Here is a 26,266-nt window from a genome sequence, read left to right as displayed (position 1 = left end):
TAAACGGAAATAGCAACGATTTTGTGAATCGTATTCCTTTGCGTTATATATAATGGCTCATTCCGAAATATAAAATTGGGTAATGCAAAATATGCTTCAAAGTTGATTGATAGTTATCAACCAACGTTGCATTTCCAGTGATAGACCATTCAGAACAGATTTGCTACAATATGCCACTTGTTGTCAGGCGCAAAATTCTACACATTTATACCAATCAGTATGAATTAGTGACTTTTTTCCCCATCTTCTCTTTTTCTAAAGTGTTCTTTGATCTATTGAATGCAGCAGGAATTTTTTTGTCCATTCTTGAGCTTCAATCGAGATTTAGGACGATACTTTTCAAGAAAAGTTAACTGCTTCGCGTTTATGGCGCCTCGTCTTTTTCTACAACAAAGAGAGAAAAAATCATATCAAATTCTGTTTAACGCATTTCATTGTTTGAATAATCAAAGATTACGGAGTACACAAGATGACTTACTCTCTGATTAGGGCAACAGCATCTTCGAACTTGAGCCCAAGTTCAATGAGGGCTAACGCAACCAAGACCGGTGCTCTACCAAGACCCGCGACACAATGCACCGCCACACATGCGTCAGGTGATTCTCGGAATCGGTTTTTTAGCAACTCGAACCATTCATCTACCACCTAGAAGATTTATATGAATAATGGAAAACATACAAACGATTTATTTTCATTCGAGTTTTCCTACTTTTATCTCAATAAAAATGGACCGAAGATAAAAACTTTACCTCGTTTGGTGGAAATGTACCATCGTCGAATACCAAATCTATCACATTGATCCCTTCTGATTTCAGTTCCTCTACTTTGTACGTTGGTTCGCAGACTCTTACCACCTCCTTTACATTGTGCTTTTTCAGTTCCTATTAAAGAAATTTAATGCAATTTATAGTAGATAGGAATAAAAATAAAGATTTGGCGCAATGTCTCGCGGACAGTTTCGTTCGTATACTAACTTGAATAAAGGTATGGATGGTTTGATCATTGGGCCGATCAGTAATGAGGAACTTCATGTTTTTGTATTCAATCTCGGCGGGCGCCGGTCTGATATCCTTCACCCTCATGTTGCTCATTTCCTTCTTAACCACAAAGATGGTTATAAATCTATCCTCTCTTATTGTTTTTAACTCTTAAAGATCTCGTACGTGTGCCACACTATACGAAGCGACAAAGGCTGGATTTGACAACTTAGCCCATTAAATGTCAGTCTTATAAAGTTGTTTTTCATTTAACTAATAGAATATATTATTTTTTTACAGAGGACAGAACTGTGGGTTTACATGTAGAATTTAGAAAGGATCGTCGGGATGCGAACTTCGCCGAAAAAGTAAGGGCTACGTTACATTAGGCGGTGTTGATATGCGCTTTATTCTTCCCACTTGAAATTTTTTGACTATAATTCACGGAAGATTACCTGAAATCAATATAATTGTAGATGATGAGTATAATTTAATTATTAGAATGGAGAAAAAGCTTTTTTACAGCTTTTTTTCTTGGAGGTGCTACTCTTACCTATTTGGCACTGGGTGCTCCTGTGACAGGTGCGCTCAGTATCTACGATGCTTGCATCTACTAAGGTAAATTAATAATTTCTATTAAATTCTTCTATGTCTTGCGTGATGACTAGTTGATGATTTTTCTGGCTTCCCCGGTGATAATTCTCTACTACTTTAATATCTTTCTTCCTTTCTCTCCAAGGTGTTTCTAGCCTTCCTCTCTTTACCTTAACGATGTCTAATAATTGTCAAGGAGTATGGGCGTGTCTCTCTATTTGTGTTGAGCCTGGCAGTATTCTGCGCTATCCAACTGAAACTCCATGTATGTGAGGATGCACTCACCAGGAAACTGCAACACAATAATATCAAATATGATATGACCATGCGTTTCTTGATTACGGAATAAAATGATAATTTTAAAGCAATCATTTTCATCGCGCGCTATTTTCATCGCTACTTCCACATAACAATAGCGAACTTTCGCACAGCGGTCACGCGCTAGTAACGCATGATGCCAATTCTTAAGCAAGTTGCTCCATGCGTGTAAGGAGCCATATGCCATTTCATTTCTTCGTATTCGTTCTTTCTACACGGAGAAAAATGTAAAGTAATATGCGCTGGAATTCTAGCAAATTTTATGGAATTGGCAGGTCAATAATATAGGAACAAGCGCCTTCTTATGTTAAAAATTTACTTTACTTTTCTGGCAAATAAACGATCATGTTATAAATATACTCTTAAAAGTACCTTATAGTTAACTATAAGGTACTTTTACATTCTGTAAAATAAATTTTAAAAGTTGCTTGTGCTTACAGTCTTGAGAATAATATGATTTATTTTACACAATCAAAATTTATACAATCACTTGAATACTATAATTGTAATGTATTTTTACCTTATAAGTATTTCCAATATCTTTCAGGCAAGTTTGTCATAAGTTTGGCAAAAATAATTAGAACATTTTTATTAGATAAAATTAAGATAAAAATTACTCAACTTTTCTCCGTGTATCTCGATAGCATCAATACAATAAGACATTCGTTAAAATGATGTAATATTATTTCTTTCTTAAACAGTTTCGCCTTGACTACAGTTGACCATTAAATTGATCATTGAATGATCGAAATATCATTCGTGCAGGTGCATAGGTTGCGGAAGGAACATTTTGAGATCATTTTTAAATAGAGAACGCTAATGTTATACACGGTAACATTATAGGTCGCAGTTTCTAGTTGTTCTATGCCAAGCTTGCGCGCTGTCGCATTCGACAACGCGCGTAGTTGACCTCTCGATCTTTCGTCGAGACCGATTTGCGAAAGCTCTCTTTTGCGTAACGCTGCCGTCAATATGCGATGTACGACAGTTACTAAGCGTCACTGATTGACGGGAAAGAGTATGACCGACCGACATTCAGACCAGTATGCATTAAAATAACCGAAATTGGCAGGTGAGGAGAAGCTCGAGCGCGAGAGGCACGGGCTATATATGCTTCGTGAAACGCCGCCAAGGCCAAATCCATCAACGATGGCGTCGCGCGTCCGACCGCTTCGACTGTATTCTATTTCTTTAACATGATGCCATTGAATATATATATATATATGCATGTATACTCGGCTACTCGGTATGACTACTCGAAAATTTCCGATTTCAATTTCGAAAAAATTGCTCAACGATATACTGAAAAAAAGAATCTGCCAATAGCTATCAAATGTTGAGTGAAATAATTTTAATCAAATGTTTGCAGGTTAATATAACCAATAATAAATTTACTTTTCTGAATATTTAATAATTATGATTAAGTTGTTTGTTGGTTACATTATTATATTATGTAGTAGTATAGTAGTAATTATTAAATATTTAGAAAAATAAAATTATTTTTTGTGATTGAAATTATTTCTCAACCTTTGATAGCTATTACCAGACTCTTTTCAGTACACACGTCGTACATGATAACGTTTGATAACGAAAATTATCGAGATGGAACCAGACACGATTAATAAAAAGTTGGTCTACCTTGACGACATGCAAAGGTCATAAAGGGAGTATATATAATAATTGATGGATATTTAAAGATATAAAAAATTCCAAGGCATAAAATTACTCGAATCAGGCTACAGACTTAGGTTAGATGCGCATAAATCATACGGACTTGTTAGACTATGTGGAAACTCAATTTACACTTTACGAAGATGATATATCAGCTTTACACTCTTCCAAGAATTCCTTTAAACGATACGTTCCCCTATGAATCTCATTTTCAAATCTCAGTAGGTTGTTCAGAAAAGATTAAAACTACTCTTCAAATTTTTGGCTTAGAATTTTTATTCTAAAAATTGAAAATTGAGTCAGTTTTCAAAAAGAGGCTTAATTTTCAATCTTTAAAAGTGAGATTTCAAAAAATATTAAGGTATATCGAGATACTATCGACAGAATATTTATCCCAGTCGAATTTACGCGAGACTTACATCCTTAATGGTGCTTTTATAAACAGTGCGCGATTGTCATCGTGTTGTATGAACACGCGATGTCGCCATGATGGCAATGCACGCGTTAAAAGAAAACAAATCAACCAGTTAATTCGTACACAAGATTAGTATCACTCTCTAAATTCTTTCGAGTGCAATCACTCTAAAGAGTGAAAATTGAGCCAGTTTTAAAAATGTGTTCAATTTTCAATTTTCAATGCCGGTTTCTACCAACGTAGATAAACTAATCTCGATTCAACTTGCTTTTCATTTTTTTCTAATTCTTAGGACTAGATAAAGATTAGGAGTTAGTTAAACCGAGATTAAAATTAAACTACATTGATAGAAACTGTCACAAGAGTGAGATTTCACTTTTCAGAATGAGATTCACTTTACAAGTTTTAGAGAGTATCAATGGTAGGAGAGATAATCAAATATTTTTTAAATTAAACTGAATCTCTATGTATGTGTGTGTGTAATATTTTTTTCTTTACGATATTTCATGGCTTCCGGGCAAAAGGAGATTGATGAAAATAGCTGTTGTCTAGTAACCCAAAATTTGAATTTCGTTATAATTTTGCATCTCGTGTCTCTGCAATATTATACTAGAATTTGCAAGATTTTGCAAATGCAAGATCGCTACAACGTAACTGAAAGAATGTCTTGTACAAAGGAATTGACGCAATCGAAATCAATTTATGTTCGTCAGAGATCGGAATCGTTAAAGACTGTCGCAAGATTGACGACGCGTTAGGTCTCGTGATAGTAAACAAAATTCTATTTGCGTGCAGTTACGTCGCGAACCATGTCGGACAGAGTGCAAACCAATGCAACGTGTGAAGAACAAGGCGACAAAAATCGCTTGTTTCACCTCTATCGATAGAACGTATAATAGAAGTCTCCGTGGGAGAAAATAAATGCGTTGAGTATTTATACGTTGAATATTTTTATCCTTTAATATTATCTTCTTGAACGTCCAAGAAAGTGCGACATTCGCAAATGGTCCTATCTGATATATAGATATAAATATTCATATCTATACATATTGCTCATTTGCTACAACAACGGTACAACTCCAAAAACAAAATTATCCAGAAAATAAATTTGAACGTTTTGAAATTTTAATTTTGAATAACATTTTAAAAAGCAATTTTGATGTAATAACTGATTGTGGAGGAATAAAAGTATGTGTTCTTTATTTTTTTTTATTTCTGTTCTTTTTGGCAAACAATTCCAAAATAATATTTTTGAGTTGTCATTGTTGTAGCAAATGAACAATATATGGTACTCTTCGTACGTGCGAGACGGAGATAAGAAATGTCATGGACTGAGTCATATCCGATTGAGAGACTTAAAAATTTATCTTGATGTCTCTAACTAAACTCTAGTATTTCTATCAAAGAAAAATTTTTATTTTTGATGCGTTGCTATCTACCTTCTACTAAATACAAGAAAATTTTATGGTGTAAACTTTTGTAAACTTTACGAATAATTAAACTTTAATAATTAAAATGACGCATCGAAAAGATATGCGATAATGAAGATATGTGCGCAATACCTACTCTCTAAAACTTTTAAAGTGAGTTTTATTCTGAAGAATGAAATATGACTTTTAAAGATTGAAAATACAAGACTCTTTCAAGACTGGTTTAATTTTCACTCTTTAGAGTGAGATTTCATTCTAAAGAATTTAGAATCAAACGAATATTAATTCAAACCTCGAAAGAATAATACTCTTGTAACGCGTTGCATAATTATAGCCAACGATATTAACGAATTTATGACACGACATCGTTATTTCTCTTTGTCCCGAAGAAAATGAAAATTCATGAGGCGTCTCTACGAAAGTCAATTATTAGATTGATTATCGCGTTTGTACCAAATACTATCGAAAAAGCATACAAACGAATGAGTTTACTAAGCACGAATATCGATGCACAAAAAGAATATTCAAAACTACGTATGTACGTATTTGCGAAGTGGCAACATCGAATGTGATTTTCTTATATTATCTACTACATCGAAAGAAAAATTTGGAAAAAAGACATTAGAATTTACCTATAAATTATAAATAAATAATTTTCTTGATGTATTAAATAAAATTTTTTTATATCAAAATATCTTTTCTCATTAAAAAAAATTTTATTTAACGTACTCTCTAAATTTCTTGGAACTTTTTTGGAGTAAAAAGTCACTCTAAATATTCATGAAAATACCGCCAATCGAAGTGGAGCGAAATTTCATTTTTCAAAAGAGTGAAATTGTTCACTCTTCATTTGGATTTATTCTTCAATTTTAAAAAGAGTGACTTTTCTCGGAGAGAGGATGTTTTGTAACTTAATCATAAAGTCGCAGGCATTTATTGACTAATGCCCAATTTCTTCACCAGCTTCGCCTCTAGATAACTTTATCTAAGAGATATCTTCCAGAATAATGTAATGGAGATATTTCCTGGATAAGGTTATCTACAACTTATCTGGAAGTGAAGAAATTGGGCATAAGTCTTAAAATTTCCAAGTACTTTGTCTGTACAAAAGTACAAACATATTAAAGATTGAAGACATGAATTTCGATTTATTACATTTTGTTAATGTTTTCAGTAGAAATTAATTTCTTTCATTATACTAAAATACCTATACGAAATACCTTAACCTCTGTTCGTATTCTTTTGATTTCTATTTTATGTAGGTACAAATGTATAAACAAGCTTTCCTCTAATAGATTCATTCCTGAGTCAAACATTTGACGTTGTTCATACACTCAAAACAACTAAACATAGTTAATAATTGACAATTGTAAACGGCATTTGTACGAAAACAAGAACTGAGAAGGCGTTAGGCGTGATTTGGCGAGATTTCTGCACTTTAAGTTGGAGTGAAGTTTAGAGCATTAACAATTTCACTTTAAAAATAAGAGTGAAACTTTTCACTTTTTGTCTTAGTGTGAAAGAATTCACTCTATTAAAGTGAATACTTCCTTCAGAGTGAACTGGTCAGTGACTCCAGGATTAGAGTGAAAATTTCACTCCAAAAAATTTCGAGAATAAGAAAATAATTTATTCGATAAATTCTAATAGCTTATTTTTTTGTATTAAGATATTTTTTTCTCAGTGTATTATTATATTATAAAACAGATTGGAAAATCTATAAAAATCGATAGGCACACCGATGTTACATCAATGCTTGTCCGAAACCTTTCGTCGGCCAACAGCTACGTCGTGCACGCTGTTATTACCGTACCAATTTTTATTCGAGTAAAGCAGCGTTAGTCCGGATCTACAATATCACTCAGAGAAAAATATAGTTTTGACAACTACTAAATTAACAACTTTAATAATTTAAGTACTCGCAACTATAATAGTTTTATAAAGTAATAAGAACTAAAGTAATACTGAATACTATATTTTTATAGTACAATACTATATTTTTATAGTGTGTATTCGGTACTACTTTAGTTCTTATTAAAACTATTAGTGCTTTTCAAAACTAGTTACAAGTATTTAAATTTTAGAGTTGTACTTTATAGTTGCTACAACTATTTTTTTTCTCTCAGTAAAGGTATTTAAGCCTTAAGCCATAAGAAATGGACGAATCACAATTAATTATTTCCCTCGCATTCGACTGTAATTAGTCAAATTCTTACGGCTTAAGACTTAAAACACCTATTGTAGATCCAGACTTACACTTATCGTATAACTATACTTGTCTTAACGAAACGCTACTGTGTCTCCAGATTTATTTCGAAAGTATCGATAAAAAGAGAATAAAGGGCATGTGAGTGTCAATCTAGCCGTTTAACGTATGAAATCAATATTTTTATTTCGAAAGCATGCGAAAACTCGGCGATTCCATCATCAGCTTTCAGTCTATTAACGTATTGTCACTTTCGACAGTCGTGCTATGTCACGTTTATCGCTTGATACTCGCGAACTTTCAAGTACCGATAATAGCCTCGCTTTTGGTTTCTCCGAAAGAAAAAATTTGCATCCACATCGGAAATAAAATGTTTCTTGATCGCTCAACTAACAAAATCCTTTCGCTATCGAGAAAATAGTATCGCTTTGTGTAAAAGAAAATGCCAGCAAACACGTCGTGATTTATTTAAAAATGTTTAATACTTATTTTCAAAAGATTAAGAACGTAACAAAAATTTTACAGATTGTCCTATTATTGCATTTGAATATTTATGTAAAATTTGGACACAATTATTTAAACAAAATTTTTTAAACGATATTAACTGATATTAACTATTTTTAATTATTTGCTGATTATCTGATTGATATTTTTGTTGTTACTGATATTGCAGAGACAAAACATCTTTAAAATGTATGTAGTGAAAAGATAGAAAAAACAGAAAATAACAAGTATTGAATTTTCACAAAACGTTTAAACAAACGATAAAGAAAAGTGTATTTAATGGTATTTATTTTAGAATTATTCGGATCATCCCGTTTATAGATTTATAAAAACAGTCAGAAGTTCACAAAGTGACTCGCCGAGAGAGAGAGAGAGAGAGAGAGAGAGGGGGGGGGGGGGGGGGGGGGGGAGAGAGAGAGAACTTTACCTTACGGTCATTTGATACGAAGTTTGCAAGTCCGAGGTCACAGAAGTGTTCCGAGATAATTATGCTCTAACAATAATAAAACAATTGGCGTATTATCATGCGGTGAGAACGATTGTTATAACGTGACGAAATCACCACACCGTGCACCAAAAAGTCACATCTTAATGTCGCGCACGCGTGCACTTTCGCGAAGCCATTCCAAATTTACGACTCGAGACGTAAAATATATCCTTCGTATATTCTTCCGTATCGTCCATACCGTCAAAGGCCAAACGAAGTTTGATCTTTCGACGCGTTCCAAATTCTGGTAAAACGCGAATTATGTTGACGCGTTAATTATCTTAATTATCCGTTAAGACTTTCGCGCGATCGCGTTCGAAAGATTTACATCCTCGACGGAGAGAATTCGATTCGATTGTTCTCACCCGCACAGCGGCGACTTTTCGATTTCAGCAATTTTCGAGCGAGACGAATTGGCGAGATCGAAATCGGAGTAGCGGGCGGAGTCGTGACTGCCGTGGGGCCCAGCGAGAGCGCGGCTGATATTATCGTACAGACGTACACTCGTTTCGTCGTGACGGTCGCGTCGAATCTGGGCCAGCCACAGCGTGGCGATCAAAATAGCACGGCGTCGAGACAGCTTCCACCCTTCTCTCCATCGAGCGAGCACTCGTCATCTGATCCCCCTCCACGCACGTACGCACGCATGCACGCATATATGTACAGTATAATGCATTCCACATCGCCATATCGCTCGACTCTGCTCTGCCGCTCGTTTTGACAACGGTAACAATTTGCCTTTTGCGGCGTATGGTTGCCCGGTGGAAACCCAGGTCGCAGGTTGAGATTACACATTGTATATTTATTATCGTATAGCGTTTCCAGTCCCTTTCCAGTGCACTGGAAAAAGTCTTGCTGCGTTAATTGGAATTCAGGCAGATTTAATCAGAAAGGTGCAAATCGGATACTTAAATCTGTCAAACATTCCAATCGAGATAACCAGAAATTCAATTACGATAAGCAGAAAATTAATTGTGTATCTTAAAACGTAATAAAAATTACTGAAGTAAGCAAATTTCAGGTGTTGACCGATGAAATTATAAATTATTCTAATGAATTTGTGTTCACTTTTGTAATTTTTACATCATTTCAATATACTGAGAGAAAAGTATTTGATATTGCTATGATAACATAAAATATGGTTAAGAGCTCCATGATTGTTACTACTATAATGTTAATTATAACCATATATGATAGTTCTCTGAAATATGAGAAAGTTGTATTATAAATTACGGTGATTTCAAATATTAATACAGTAAAATATAAAGGTATAATAAATAAAAGATTTTTATTTAGTAAATGCAATCGTAATTACAGTGAATATAACTATTTTCTTAAATTCATTTACTATTTATGTGGTAATAATAATTAAAAAATATGTTAAGAGAAAAAACTAAAGATTTTCAAGCAACGTGTGTGACTGCTATTAATAGCACAGTTGACTATATTTACGTGATTGAAACAACTATAAATACATATATAATTGTAAAAAATTACTTTAAATTACAGTTAAATTGTGGCGATTTGCAACCATTTTTTTTCTTCTCAGGGTACGTAGTCGAAATCCAGATTCTAATTCATATGATCAAAATTCGTTTTGTTTGTACTTGTCGATATAACCAGAACATTTTTCTCAGTATTTTTGCATCACCGATATTATTTCGTTCAAAAATTATATTACCATTGAAATCCCGCTTGCAATGCAAGCGATCCGATTTCCTTCGAAAGCCTCGCGGCGTTTCGGCTGCTGGCGCCGCCTAATGAATTGACTTCGATACTGATCGATGATCGCGTGCCAAATGGCATATAAATAACGTAGATTTTTAAGTCGGTAATTTAATAAGGAGAGCAAGAAATAAATCATAAATCAATCGATACGATGTCACTTCTGTAATCGCCACGTGTCAATTAACGGTTAATAATCAAGCGATTATAATGGCGATACAGCGAACGTCACTTGAGGAAGCGAAATAGATTAGGAACCGTCCGACACGACGACGGTTGCGCGTTATTGCATAGGATTGCATAAGATTGCATAGATCTTTTTGCCACGGCATTACACGCAAGCCCGATAAGTCAGTACCGATCTGTGATCGAGTTCTCTTATTTTTTTTTTCGTTCATTTTTTTTATTTACGCCACGCGCGCGCGTATCTAAATGCCGTCCAACCGATCAGTAGGCGCGCGCGACTTTCACGGTCATTCTCGCTACGCGACCAAGAGAAAACAAGAAAACGTCGCTTGTATGACGTCAAAACTCGCCGAGCCGGATAAATTACTAGGTCGTTTCAGTAGCGTACATATGTATCTATACGCATTGTCGCTGCAGGACACGCGCGACTTGTCGACTCGGATCAGCTCGGATGCAATTCGATGCGATCCGTTTCGAAGAATCGCGGATCGATGAGAGTACGAAGAAGCGTTCAACGGAATTGGACGAGTTCCCTCGACACGCGTTGACATTGTCAACATCGTGGTCGATCTATAACAGCGAGATAACGTCCTAGTACCTCTCGAAACCACGTGTCCTTCGGCCATGAAACGTTTTCTGAGACACAACAGAAATAACTGACAGCTTTCAACGCGTTGAGAGGATCTTAAAATCGTCTGTGTGTTTTACCGATTATTTTTCAATAAGTGTGTGGTGTGGTGTGTAGTGTGTGTGTGTATGTGTGTGTGTGTGTGTGTGTGTGTGTGTGTGTGTGTGTGGGGGGGGGGTGTAATTTCGTAACTGTTCTTACAGATTAAAAAATCCTTTTCCACAGTTAAAATATAAATAGTAATGCAGTCCAAACTGGTCGATTTTAAAATACATAATGAAAAAGCTAAAAATGAAAAAAGGTTGGAAAATTATAGTTTTATCGGCTTCTCGTAACAATATTTACTTTACATAGAAGCTTTATACTTTGTACGCATAAAACAATCTTGGTTTGAACTAGAGATCACACGAATAAACAATGTTCTTAGAATTAGGCTTAGATACTTACAACATAAAAGATTAGTTAGTTAGAAAATTTGTACGTGTGTGTGCGTACGATATTGATGTAGTATAAGTGTATGTCAATGACACGTAAATCGTAATGTGTGTAAATGAATCGGTAATGCCCGATTTCTTCACTTCCAGATAACTTGCGGATAATCTTATCCAGGAGATATCCCCATTGTATTCTGGGAGATATCTCTTGGATAAAGTTATCTAGAGGTGAAGAAATTGAGCATAAGCCCGGATCTACAATAGATTTTTAAGCCTTAAGCCATAAGGAATGGATGTATTACGATCAATTATTCTCCTCACATTCGACTGTAATTAGTCAATTTCTTACGGCTTAAGGCTTAAAACACTTATTGTAGATCCGGACTAAAACAGACGACTTTAGGAGTCTCTACAAACCCATTTTACAATTGCGTAACCGTAATTGTAAGTGATGGTTATATTTGATTAAAATTGACCATTCTCCTCCATCTTCTGTGATTGGTCAATTTTTCAACAATAACCACTTGCAATTTAACTATTCTATCTAATTGTAAAATGGGCTTTACGGTAATCCAATAACGATACGATTCTCTTTCAGTCGTGGCACGTGCAATTGAAAAAAAATATTTGGCGACAAAAGCGACGGAAAGTGACGTCACTACAAGAATCAATACGGCCAGGAGGAGGCGTTATGACGTCGGTCTGTGATGTCACTGTCGCGTAGGAGACGCACCATACGCGCGCAAATCTACCTAACGCCAACGCAATGGGGAACGGTCATTACGCACGCTCTGTATTGAAAATGGGAGTCACTAGCGTGCGTTAATTCTTCCTTTGGACAGGAGCATAATAGACTCTTGCATAACGCATGATGCATAAGGCGTAAGAAAATTAACCAATCAGTCTTTTATTTCATGGGGAGGAAGGAAATAAAGGGCTCTGATTAGTTCATTTTCTTATGTATTAAGCATTATGGATTATGCAAGACTCCCTTATGAGCTTTCTACACTGAGAGAAAAATGTTTGGTATTTGTAACTATAATTACATATTACTATAATTATGATTATTACTGCTATAATAGTTACAAACACAAAACATTTTTCTCTCAGTGTACAAAGTCGTTATCTAAACTTTAAATCTTGAATAAGTCGATCAATTATAGTCGATTATTCTTCTCACGTTCGACTGTGATTAGTCAATTTTTTATGATTTAAGACTTAAAGTTTAAATAGTGGCTTATTGTAGAAAGCCTATATCAATTACGCAGATTCTCTCTCTCTACAGTAAATCGTTATTTAATCTTTAAGTTTTAAACCATAAGAAATTGACCAGTCACAGTCAAATGTGAGAGGAATAATCGACTTTGAGTGATCAATTCTAATTTTTACGGCTTAAGACTCAAAGCTTAGGTAATGGCTTATTGTAGAAAGCCCATGTGATATAAAAATCGATACCATGTAACGTAATGTAAAAAGAAAAGTCTTTCATTCCCGTGACTGCACAATAGAAGAGTGAATTTCTGGTCAAATTTGATTTAGTTGTTTCCAGTATTGCTACCGCTGTTACACGCAATGTTACACCTTTCTTTTTACGTTATGCTACATAGAACGTAGTACAGGGTGATGTTACGTCTATTGTCATATAAAATCGAATACACGTGCTATACATTTTTTTATAATTTCCATGTGGGGATGTACGATACGCGTATTGATACGGTAAAAGACACGTATCACTACAGGAAAAAAAAAACAATTTTTTTTTTTCAAAAATGTCGATTAGAAAACGCCTGTGAATTTCAAAGGTAGTATGTAACTGACATTTTTGCAAAAAAAATCATATTTTTTCGCGTAACAATACATGTGATCGATATGCGTATCACACATCTCTATCTCCATGTTATAAGCTGTGCATCTATGCCACTCTACACCGCTCCTATTTCTTCCTTCTCCATTCCTGCCACCACCAACTTTTCCAGACGACAATGAAACAGCAGGGTTGAATGAGCTATAGGGCGACGAACCGTGTATTAGGCAACGTTCATAACGACGCAATCGTCGCTAGCGAGATTTTCGTCTATCGAATTATTCAATCTTTTTCATTACACTAAAACGACTTTTGTTAAAAAGAGACTCAAAATGAACAATGTGTGCCAGTGGTAGTTTTATTTGCCGAAAGTATCGTTTAACCAAATATCTTTGTAGAGACGATATCGTTCATTTCGAATATCCGAATAATATCTAAAATATGAAAGTCGTAATTTTTGTTGATAACTGAAAAGTACAGAGATACACGGAATTATTTGATCCACGCTGATGATAGCATTAATAATTTGCAGCGGTCTCATTGAGAAAATATTATCGTGAAAACATTTTTTACGTTATTAGAAACAAAGGAAATTTTTCCTTTCAGTACAAATTTGCGATTTAGCATTCGTATATAATACATTTGTAAAATAAATGTTCCTGGTTTTAAAGCGACGCGATTTTACTCGTCGCAAAAGGTGCGGCACGACGCGAATAATGAAAGCGGTCGAGGCACGAGTGGTCTCACAATCAGGTCTCAGGTGTACGCTAAAATCGATATTTCAAGTAGGTCAGTAGGTTACCAGGCGAAGAGTGATAAGAGACTACATCGGACTAAGAGTCGCCAATATCAATGATACGGAATTATGCTCTACCGTAAATGAGGAATGTACAACCGGAAGTAGGGGAGAGTTGCCGACTGCATACCAGTCTTCTAAACCGTACCTCGTCAATATTTTATATTATTACTCAATATATATATATAAGGCAACATTGAGTAACAAAAATAAGTGAGAAATATAGACAAAAGTTTAATAAGTTACATCTTGTTTTGTGTGTGCCAACATCATTTTAAAAAATCAAGTACAACTGACGTTATTTTTTGCTCAATTTATGTTTAGCTGATAATAATTTAATCATGCAATTTTATTTTTATATTTTCATAAAAATATTTTATAGCAGAATATTTTACATTCTTTGTATATATATATTTATAATTATTATAACGATTAAATTGATATTGTTGTTGGCTCTTAAAGTCTTCTCTTTAACGGTTTGATTTACTCATTAGAGTCTTTACTTGAATTAGTTGAATTATTTGTTAAATCGATATTTTTATCAAATTTATCCAGTTTTCTAAATCGTACACAAGATAAGCAACTAATAATAATAAAGCTAATGATTTATATGAATACAATTGTCAATTGTAAAAATAAATTCAAATCAGTTTTTACGTCCTCGCCTTTTCATTATTATTCTAATACTTATTATATATATTTGATCTTTTTTCGATTAATTTATTTTCGATAAAATTAGATGTTAGCTATCTAATTATTAGGTATCTATTAGGAATTAATGATTCCTTTTATTAATATCTTATAGTTTTCATTTTTTTTATTCATAAATTCGATACTTTCAAACAAAATACGTTTAAAAGACCAACAGAAACAGTTTAGGCGACTTAAATTGTATCTTTTACATCATGTTACAAACAGTACTTTTAACAAATTAATTTGTTATTGGTAAAAAGTTAAACATATAATAATAGGTGTTTGAAACATCGAACTAAAATTTCCAATGTTTATTTAAACATGGATTTTTATTTTGGTACAAATCAGTATCAAATAGAAAATATAATAAAAAATAAAATTGATTTGTTATTGGTAAAAAGTTAAATATATAATAATAAATATCTGAAACATCACAAGCTAAAATTTCCAATGTTTATTTACATACGAATATTTTGGTATCAAATGGAAAATATAATAAAAAATAACTTAAGTAGCATACATTCGATATTTTCTCCTACTATCTGACACATAAACATGCGTGTACAAATTTTTAGAAAAATACAAAATACAAAAAAAAAACATTTCCATTGTTACAACGTTATTAACGTAAAACAATTGAGCGTGTTTTTACGTGTGCATCAAGCGTGTGCGTGAATTAAAAATTTGTATGAGAATTAACAATGAAAAAGTAGGGGTCGCGACAGATAAAGAATAAAGAAAGTCCCCTTTTTGCACATCCGGATGTGGGCACCAACACAGATTTGCGTAGCTCCCCTCTAAAATCCCAGCTGGCCCCACTGGCAGTGGCCCCGTAGACATTAGCGATCGTTATCCAAGGTCAGTGACATCGGTCGTCCACCCTATCGTCTCGTCTGGCGTCTCGAATATCTTTTTTTTTTCTCTGTCCATCGGGCGACGGCTTTCCTGCGGCTATATAGCCGGGATATAACATTCGTCGTCCTTTGGAAACCGGCTCGGAACGAGATATTCGATCCGCTTAAAAACTTTCCGACATCCCCCTCGTGGGATATACTATTTTTAAGCAGACAACCGACAGACGTCATTCGCGCGACGCAGCTTCGTCTGCTGTGCGTTTACGTGTATAGGAAACTATCTTCACGAGTTTTGCATTTTATCTCGCGTTGCGAGAGGCTCAATTTTAAACAAATGCGACGTAAGCTCGTTTACAAATTAAGATTTTCTATACTAGAAATTTTAACTGCTTAGTACGGTCGGAGCTGGATCTTCGTTGCTTTTTAAATAATTCAATCTTGAATTACTAATATATACTATATATGTACTTGTTTTTCCGGACTAAATAAGCGCAATTAAACTACTCTAGTAATTGCGAATTAAATTGACAAGCAATTTAATAATTTGATGCTACCATCAAGCATCATATATTATAAAGATGTTAATATATAAAAACTGTTAATAAATTTATTGCGAAAAATATTATCTCGGCCAGGACTTGAACCCGGATCTCTTATAGGCAGTTAATAGGCAGTTAAAATTTCTAGTATTGATTGAATTTCTCAAATGTACTGGTCAAAAAATATAAATATATTGTTAAGATTTTCTCTTGTCAAATTAGTTGCGATCAATTGGATCGTGAAAATTTCATTCGATCGTTATACTTGAGACGACGAAAACGCAAGGAATTCTAATCTTTAAATTCTTTGGAGTGGCATATCTCATTCTAAAGAGCCAGTCTTAAAAAAAAGTGGTTCAATCTTATCTTTAATGCCCAGTTCCACCGATGTAAGATTAAATTTAATCTCAATTCAATTTATTCTTTATCTTTTTTAATTTTAGTACCCGTTCCTATCAATGTAGATTAACTTTAATTTCGATTCAATTTACTCTACACCTTTTTGTAATTTTTAGAACTAGAAAAAGATGAAGAGTTAACTGAAATTAAAATTGGGCAAACTACATTGGTAGAAATAGCCATAAGAAAAAGACAAATAGTAAGTTAAATCGAGATTAAAATTAGTCTTGGTGAAATTAGTGAAACTAGGCTTAAGAATGAGATTCAGTCTAAAAGTTTTAGTGAATAGAATTGTGCAAATTTGTCTAACCAGAGCACAGACCTTTGCATAATGCATACGGCAGGAAAGTAAGAAAATCAACCAATCAGCGTCTTTTATTTCCTTTCTTTCCATTAAATAAAAGGCTTTTTGATTGATTTTCTTATATCTTACATGTTATGCAAAAATCTGTTTCTACCCACATTTTTCATATTTATATGGAACATGTGCAGAAGACTGGTATATTTCGTTATCGACATCTAATCTTGCTGCAACAATGCGCCAATTGTTACAATTGGCAATTTTCCCAATTTGTCCGAATTCTTGCGTTGGTGATATTAATTTTCTCGGAAATACGCATAAATGATATATAGTAGCAAAATGTACACGCGAATCGAATCTTATGGAAACACGTTTAGTCGTTTGATACCCTGTGCACTGAGAGAAAAGATATAGTATTGGTAACAAAAAAAGAGAATTATTCACAAATGGCCGATTACTTTGTTAAAATTACAAAATACAATATTTTTTTGTAAGATGAACAAAATTTTTTTATTTAACAGTACAAATTTATTTGGTTACGTTTTGTAAATACCAATGTAAAATCTGGTTGCCATTACAAAATAAGTATTCTTTTAGTAATTTCAACAAAATAATTCACTATGGTAGAGCAAGGAGTGTTTCGCGGAGCTATCAGAGATGGCGTGTCTTCTCGTAAGAGAAATTCAACGTCTACCTTTACAAAGCCGAGACGATTAGAGACTAATCTTGTGAACTTCTCGGTTCTCACCACACCATGATCAATCATGGTAACTATTTTTTCAGAGCGATTAGTAATCTCAATTGCTCTAAATCTATATATATTTTTGCTAAGGAAATTCAAAAGCACCAAATAATAATCACTCTATAGAAAATGAGAGATACTTATATATTATTCATTTTGTTCCGATAACAAAATGTTCTATTTCTAATTACAAAAGATCTATAAACATCATACAAAACAGTTTTGTATCATTAAATGATCAGTTTAGTTAATAAATTCAACAAATTAATATTGTTGTGGTAACCAACAGTTTGATTGATCATATATCGACAAATAGTTTTTATGTCAGTAATAAAACTGTGGTTATTGGTACAAAATATTTTTCTCAGTGTGTGTATAAAATAAATTATGACAGATACGCGACGATGGTGGTCTATTTTCGACGGCGACGTTCTTTGTTTTGTTCTGCAAATGTGTTTTGTCTCATGTTGCGACAATCGAGGTAAGGGCGAGGTAGGCAAGAGAAGTCACATGCGAGTCTCGCGGTGTGCTCGTGTGCCAATGGCAACTTAATCCGAGCTGAATAAGAAGCTTCTTATCGCTCGTCTAAGGTCGAAGCTTCGAGCACAATGTTACATAAATTGATTCTAATACAACGCCATAGTCGTTCGTACATATCGGTTTATGAGACGCGGCGATTACGTTAAATCGGCGTGAGTGCGTTCAATTTTCCAAAACAATCTTGCAAAAAAATGTTTCCGAATTCCATCTTTTTAGTCCCTCGCGTTTTTTTTTTTTTTTTCGTACAAGATTCGGTACCTGTAGAAACCCTATAATGAGGGTCTGACCATGAGATGCCGTACTTTTCATTGGCCAATCTTTTTTGTCAACTTCAGTAAGTTGGAAAGAGTAAAATAGTAAGTTAGAATGAGATAGTCTATACAAAGGAACAACATATATATCCTTTTTTCTCACTTTTGTTTTGACAAAACTGCTTGTAACCAGACTATAGTTATAGGGTCTCTAGGTGCAAGCAATCTGCTCTGTAGGTTTATGTCCTTGAAAGAAACCTAAAGAATCAAGATAAACGTTCTAAAGAGAACTAAAGAAAGCTAAAGAGAGCAACGTACTGTCAACAAGAACACTTGAATTCGCACTCGAGTTCTTTGAAGATAAAATGTGACTCTTCTTCAATGTCTCGGTACACGAATATTTAGAGGCATTTTATCATACGTAAACGTTCTTGATGAACGATAAACGAGACAAATTTTTTTTCTAACTAGAAACTGCTAGCGAGCAAAAAAAGGAAAGAAAAATAATAACCTAGTATACTATTTTTAGGAAATAAGAAGCGGCATTGAACTCGTGAGAGATAAAACGAGCACTATTAAATTCTTAATGTCAAATTATACCCAATTTGTGAGTTATTTTTAATTATTTCAATAGGTCGGTATTGCGTCTATTCAATATATCTTTAATGTGACTAAAACAATGGCATAATTTAACTAAAGAAAATGTATTAAATTTGACTCAAATTTAGCTCATTACTTACTAAATGCATATTTTAACATGATGTGTTTACTTTAGAACTAACCACAAAAATGTGACTCATTTACATTTTGACATACGTGAAAGTTAAAAATAATAGTATTATATTTAACTTAAAAGCCAGGTTGCCACAAATTCCTCATCCTAAAATTCCATAATTTTTCCCTAACTTTCAATAATATTTTAAAATTGTTTGCATTTTCGACCTAATTTTAAAACTGTTGAATATTTTTTTGAAAGAACAATTTAACATAGCAATGTAAATTATTATTAATATTGCTGACACTACTTATATTCGATTGTTAAGTAAGTAGTTTTAAAACTACGTAGGTATAATGTATGCATATCAAAAAAACTTCTTTAAAACCAAGAATTTTTATTTTTCAGAAAATTTTGCAAAATTTCCTAACTTCCTTTCTCTGATTTCCTTGACGTATCCCTGATTTGCAGTTCTATAGCAATTCTGTAATGAGATTGGATTATTATTGCTCCTTTGATATCAAACAATGAAGGTTTGCTTCGAGTAAAAACTGTAACGTTCCGTTATATAAACCACAATGAAGAGAAGGAGAAGAGGACTGCGAAGATAAAGGTAGAATACCGAAGCAATATGTCGTTGGCCTCTTTCGGCTGGGTTCGGCGACAGATAGCCGGGTAGCATGTTACGGCCCTGCACACCCAGTCGTCTTACCAACTCGTCCTTCGCCATACCACGTATCGCTCGCAGGCCACAGTTCGCAACCGGTCTAGTGGAGATAGTAATTCTATCCAACACGTGGCGCGCGGCGGGAAGAAAGAGGTATGTCTCGGAATAATCTTGCGGGAAACGCCTTGGTCACGCCTGTGGAGGGTGGTCGGAGGCCTCTGAAAAGATGACACCGGCAGAAAAGAGCTAGAGCTACTAATGTCGCTACTTCGTCGTCGAATTACTTGACGTATTGTTTGACTCCGCGCGTGCTCCTAGTATCCGATTCGTTTGGACGAAACAAAACACTATTGAACCTTCCGACCTATATTCCGGACCAACTTAATCGGAGTACTAATCATGAAAAAGTTCGTATAGAGTTCAAACACATTGGCGGCATTCAGCAGAAAAAGCAGTTTTACTTTTGTTGTATGATTCTTTAGTATGATTGGTTTATACATTTAATCCAGTCAGGAACTAAGGGCAAGATCAATAACATTAAAGAATTGTACAACTGCAAAGTTACTTTTACTGTTGAACGCAGTCAATGAAAGTCTTATCAGTGAATTGGTAAAGTTGGCCAACAGCCAACTTGTACGACTAAAACTACCGATTTTCTTAAGACTGGCCAAATTCGACTTAAGTCGGAAGGGAAGGAATAAATTTATTACTTCCCATTAGTCGAGTTAAATTCGTTGTATAATTAACAACGTAGATGCGAAAAATCATAATCACCTATTTAAGACTGATTAAAACTTAAGATTTCCGACTACCGACTCATTGTAGAATCAGCTAAAGGAATAAGAATTACACAGAGAAAAAGATTTCTTTGGATATAATAAATTTTATTGTATCCAAATAAATTTGTTATTTGGAATGGTCCAAACAAATCAATGTTTGAATCAATAAGTGCGATTGTTTGAATTTGAAACAATGTATATCTTTGTCTTAAATACATTATTTGTTTGAACAGATAATATCTATCTTCGCAGTATTCGCGTGATCAACTATACAGCACAAACATATGTAATTGATGTAGCACATAGCATTGCTCGTTTAATCCTGTTGTTAGACGTATAAGCCACTGTTTCCATATTTTCGGTCAAAAAATGTAATGATTATTTTAAGAAAGCAATTATTTGCATAGAATAACCTCTATGAATATATTTTGCCATTTTCAAATAAACAACTTGTTTCATTGTTTGTATTCATTGTAACCAAATAATATATTATTTAATTGAAAGATATTACTTCAAATAATAATGTTATTTCAAGTAATAAAGATTTCTCAAATAGAACAACAACATTTTTATTCAAACAAATAATATTTCGTACAAGCATATTTCAATCAAACAAATTTTAGTCAAATAAATAGGAACATTAAATCGAAAGAAACCTTTTTCTCTGTGTAACAGATCAACTTACCAGAAACCAGATACCAGAAACAGAGTTTCTAATAGATTGAAATCTGTTATTCCTTGTTCTTTATTCCTTGTTTCTTATTCTTATGTCTGAGTCTTTAATGCTTAATTCCTTCATATTTGGAAATTGTTTTTGTTAGGTCTAGTTTTTGATCAACATGTGGTTTAGATGTAACCTCACTTCATTTGATGATAATGTAAAAATTATATTTTTCTAACTACAATTAATCATTAAACTAATAGTTTTGTAGTGGTAACTTTAAAAATTATTTATTACAAAATCATCAGTTTAGTTTAGATGAACCATAGATGGAAAAATACTTTTTTTACATTATCTTCAGATTAAGCCTAACCATAAATTAACCAGAAAATAAAAAACCGGGTTCTAAGAAACTGCACAGAATAAAAGAAATATTAAGAACAGGAATAAACATTAAGATTTTAAACTATCTCAGAAACTGGTTACACCAGAATATGTATTACACGATTTCTGATAAGTTAAAATCTTAATGTTTATTTCTATTCTTAATATTTCCTCTATTACGTGCAGGGTCTTCTAACACTGTAAATTTCTCTGTGTATTTAGCTCTTACAAAGTAATTGGCATATATATATAACTATATATATAAGTAAATGTATTTAAAAAAATGTGCTAATAGCGCGTATGAGTCGGAAGATATCACGTAAGACTAATTACATTTTAGTAGAATAATATCCTCGCAATTATGTCACGCACAATATATGCCACTTGTGCCGCTCCTAGCTTCCTGTCCAGAGTATTTATCATTATGTAACGTAATGCAATTTACATAACAGGAAACGAAACGCTAAAGCCACTACGACTTTATCGTAGACGTCGCTCATGTTGTTTTTTTTCAACTGTAATATTCTGTAAATTCTCGTCGTGCATAGTTTTCAAAAATATTGTTAGAAGATTGTATAACCGTTTTATTCGATTAAAAAATTGTAGCTATCAGAGTTCTCAGGATCGTTTGACAGTTTAAGGATATGAATATAAAATCTGTGACACAAATGTATGTATAATGTATATCGTTAGATATTGTCACGTTATCGGTGCGCTGTGAAACACAGGAATTTTTCAATTATATTCAAATGCTCGGAAACTTAATTAATGCTGCGAATTGAATTGATCGACATAGATGGGTCAATTACTATTAACTAATATGAGTAGAATATGAAGGAAAAAATTGAATATTTGAATTTAAAATGCTTGTATAATAATATGTACATATACATATGATAATACGTACATCATACCGACCAGTATGGCGAACAATGGACATTGAAGAACGAAAAACAAAGAGTATTAGAAAAACACTCATCGAACGATCGATCGTCGACTTTCTGGAGCTCGCTTCAACTTGAAGGACATCACCTTGATCGAATAAAAAATCAGAATAATCGGAGCTCCGTTAAAAAGTATCGTCTTAGGTCCGATTCTATCAGTATATGATTAACTTTAATCTCAGTTTAACTTACTTTTTATCTTTTTCTATTCTCTAAATTTCTTGAAGTGAAATCTAACTCCAAGAGAGTGAAAATATAGCTATTCTTAGAGAAGAGTAAAAATATTTTACTTCTTGAAAAAAAGTGAAAATTGTCACTCTTTTTCAAAATTAATCTCACTTCGTTTCTAGAGTGAAATTTCACTCAAAAAGAGTGAAAATTGCCTTTTTCAAAAAGAAAAATATTTTCACCCTTCTCCAAAAATGGCTATATTTTTACTCTTTTAAAGTGAGATTTCACTCCAAGAAATTTAGAGAGTAATTCTAAAAATTAGAAAAGGATGAAAAACAAGTTCAACCGAGATTAAAGTTAATTTACATTGGTAGAAACAGAGACCGTAAACAAAGTTAAAGAGTAAATTAAACCGAAATTAAAATCAATTTTGCATTGATGGAACCGGGCCTTAACAACAGAAACGATCTTTAATCGCTCAACATCTTAAATCAATTGTGTCCGACTGACGTAAGCAACTTGTGACAATTTTACGAGTTACAATTGAATTTAATTTGTATTACACAGTTGAAACGCGATAGTACGTAATTTGATGATCCACGCAAATTAGACACGCACGTGGTCACGTAAGACGAGATGACTAAGAGATAACGAGCCTTTTTTATTCGGAAAAGCTGACCTCGAAGATTCTCTGAAATCTGCAACAGCAATAATATTCTAGACGACAGAGTGATATATTTATACGATCCACATAATATAGCAAGTTAACCATATTAATAGCTACATTCAGCAGAAAAAAAAGTAGCTTTGCAACTGTTGTAAAATTTTTTAATATAATTATTCTTGCCTTCAGTTTCTCACTAGATCTAAATGTATAAACCAATCATACCAATGAATTTTACAACAGTTGCAGACGTTCTTTTTCTTTTGAATGCAGCCAATGTTTCAACCTTTCCGAAACAGGTTCCAACCTGTGTCTAGACAAAAGATGACATCACCGACTATTGCAACCGGATTAGGTATATCGAGATTACTTATCTATGGAGAAATTCTTTTGTAAAACATGACATACCTATCGTTCACATTTGCTGCAACAATAACGACACAACTAAAAAAAAAAAATAAGTTTTCTAGAAAATAAGTTTGAAAGTTTTGAATTTTAAAATTGTGTAATATTAATTTTAAAATATAACTTTGGAGTAATAATTAATTTTTGAGGAATAAAAAAAAAGTGGTCTTTTAAACAATGTTCTTTTTCCTTTCTGTTAAATGTTTCCGTTTTTTAATTTTTAAATTATGTCGTTGTAACACACACAAATGAGCGATACATCTGGATAAGTACTTGAAAGATAAAAGTTAAATGCATAAATCAATAATGAAAAGAAGAAAATAAAGCAAAAAATGTACATTATTGAAACAATTGTATTAGAATGTATTTAAATGCATCGTAATAAAATTATTTCAATTGGAATATGCCGAATGAAATGTGCGTGCACATGTGTGGAACACAAATATATATTAAATAAAAACAAATATGTGCAAATATACACAAGCTATTACTAAATTCAAAAAATTTTTAAATAAATATAACATAATACTCTGTTGTGAAAAAATACAAGTTATTTGTACAAGTATAATTTGAAAAAAGGAATATCAAATTTAAAAAATTCCAAAGAATATTACAATAAATAATTTATAGTTTATACGTTTATAGAATTTGATAAAATTACTCAATATCAACGAATCTAGGTCTGTCAATACATGCGATAATTGTGACACAAAAGTAACATAAGTTTATCAACGAAGAAGTTACAGTATATATGTATATATATATTTGAACATTTTTCCTTGAATACTCGATAAACATATCATTAAGCAACTATATAGTTAGTGCAAAAAATATATATTAACGGTTCATCTTATTCTTACTAAATGCAAATAGATTGCGATCGCTCCGGACGAACACGATCGAAGATTTGTTCATACAGTCGATAAGACGTCGGCGATAATGAGCACGATTCGCACCTATTGGACCGATTGACGCAAAACGCAGGAATAAAACATGGCTGAAGTTTACGAACGATAATCTGCCCGTTCGTTCGTTCGTTCGTTCGGTCGCGGTATGCACGCGCGTGCTCGTTTGTTTCGCCTGTAGACGCCTCTTCGTGCTCTGGACTGGACGGGATGGGATGCGTCGCGTCGCGTCGCCGAGCTGCGCTGTGCCACGCGCACGCCACGTTACACCACACCACACCACACCATGCCATGCCATGCCATGCCACGCCGCGTCGCGCCGTTCCGTCGGATGACGTCAACCCGTTTTCCCCGTTTTTCCGAGAAGTCTAGTCGGTATAAAATATACGGAGCAATCGGGCGAAAAAAGAGCGGAGATCGAATGATGAGGGACGCGTTCCAAATAATCCATCAACTTTTTCGACTCGAGTTATAAAAGCGATGGATCAAGCTGGATTTTATGGGAGAATAAAGCGAACGAAAGTATCGGGACGAACGACTTTCAAGATTTCGATAAACGTTGGTCGTTCGATAATCTCACTTTGAAATTCTTTCCGACGCTGTCTGAAGTTATTTATTTATACGTTACGTCCCGATTCTCATTTTACCTGGCATTGTATTCGTATGCGATTTTGTATCATACATTAGATCTGCCGCGTTGCTTACACTTTTTGCACTCGGTATCTTTGCTTTCTTTCTTTTCAACGCCCGAATATATGTTTATCCCGTTTTGAGTGCAACAATTTTTGGAGTTTCAAGCAAAGTGAACAAATCTATTATTATAAAATGCTCCGGAAGGTTCGTTCGAGGAAGTTACAGATGTACTTGGAGCTGACGTATCTCTCGGTACATCGTGAACACGATTGCGAAATATTCACCAACATTGTTACGTGATGAGTCATCAGCTCTTAATAGGATCGACTTGGTTAACTTTGCGATTTGAATGCTGCGAAAAAGAAAATGGAAACGAACGATCGTGGGCTAGCTTGGCAAACGGAGCTTTCACTGACGTCAGTTGGCGGCATCATTATGTCGAAAGCATGAGCAACAATGTGGCGCGCTCGATTGTAAACTTTGCCGTTGTGTGCCACGCCACGCGTATTAATACGGTTCTCCTTTCAAACGCACAATTATACCACACTTTTATCCGTATCTACTGGAGAAACGAAGCGAGGCATATAATTCGTCGATCGGGAAGCACGTGTTACATTCATACGACTATCAAGGTAACAGTTAAAAAAAAGTTCGTACGTAAGTTAAGCTCGTGGGACGAGCGAGGCGACAGAAATCTGAAAAGCGCGATCGACATTGCCGCGTGTGTGCGGGTGGCCCGTTTCGTGTGGCTAGACGAAGCTAGAAAGGAGGCGTCACTCGGGGGGGGAGAGCGATCGGAGCAGGACTATGGGAATTGGCCGTACATCGTCGGAAAGCCATAGTC

The 26,266-nt window shown here is 34.0% G+C and overlaps 1 protein-coding gene across 1 annotated transcript in view; it reads right to left on the bottom strand.

The window, feature by feature from the left end:
• Positions 1-270: 270 nt before the first annotated feature.
• Positions 271-26,266, bottom strand: part of LOC108759007 (protein tyrosine phosphatase type IVA 1) — a 26,465-nt gene continuing 469 nt past the window's right edge. The window contains exons 2-6 of the mRNA XM_018504262.1: positions 1,531-1,863; positions 975-1,432; positions 750-881; positions 479-645; positions 271-384 (exon numbers count right to left, since the gene is read on the bottom strand). Coding sequence (XP_018359764.1) covers positions 273-384; positions 479-645; positions 750-881; positions 975-1,091 — 528 coding nt within the window. The 5' untranslated portion in view covers positions 1,092-1,432; positions 1,531-1,863 and the 3' untranslated portion in view covers positions 271-272. The remainder of the gene's footprint in view (positions 385-478; positions 646-749; positions 882-974; positions 1,433-1,530; positions 1,864-26,266) is intronic.

This window comes from Trachymyrmex cornetzi, unplaced genomic scaffold (genome assembly GCF_001594075.2).
Source record: "Trachymyrmex cornetzi isolate Tcor2-1 unplaced genomic scaffold, Tcor1.1 scaffold165, whole genome shotgun sequence".
NCBI classification, from domain to species: domain Eukaryota; kingdom Metazoa; phylum Arthropoda; class Insecta; order Hymenoptera; family Formicidae; genus Trachymyrmex; species Trachymyrmex cornetzi.
Note: the sequence above shows the minus strand (reverse complement) of the source record. Positions and strands in the feature narration are given on the sequence as shown.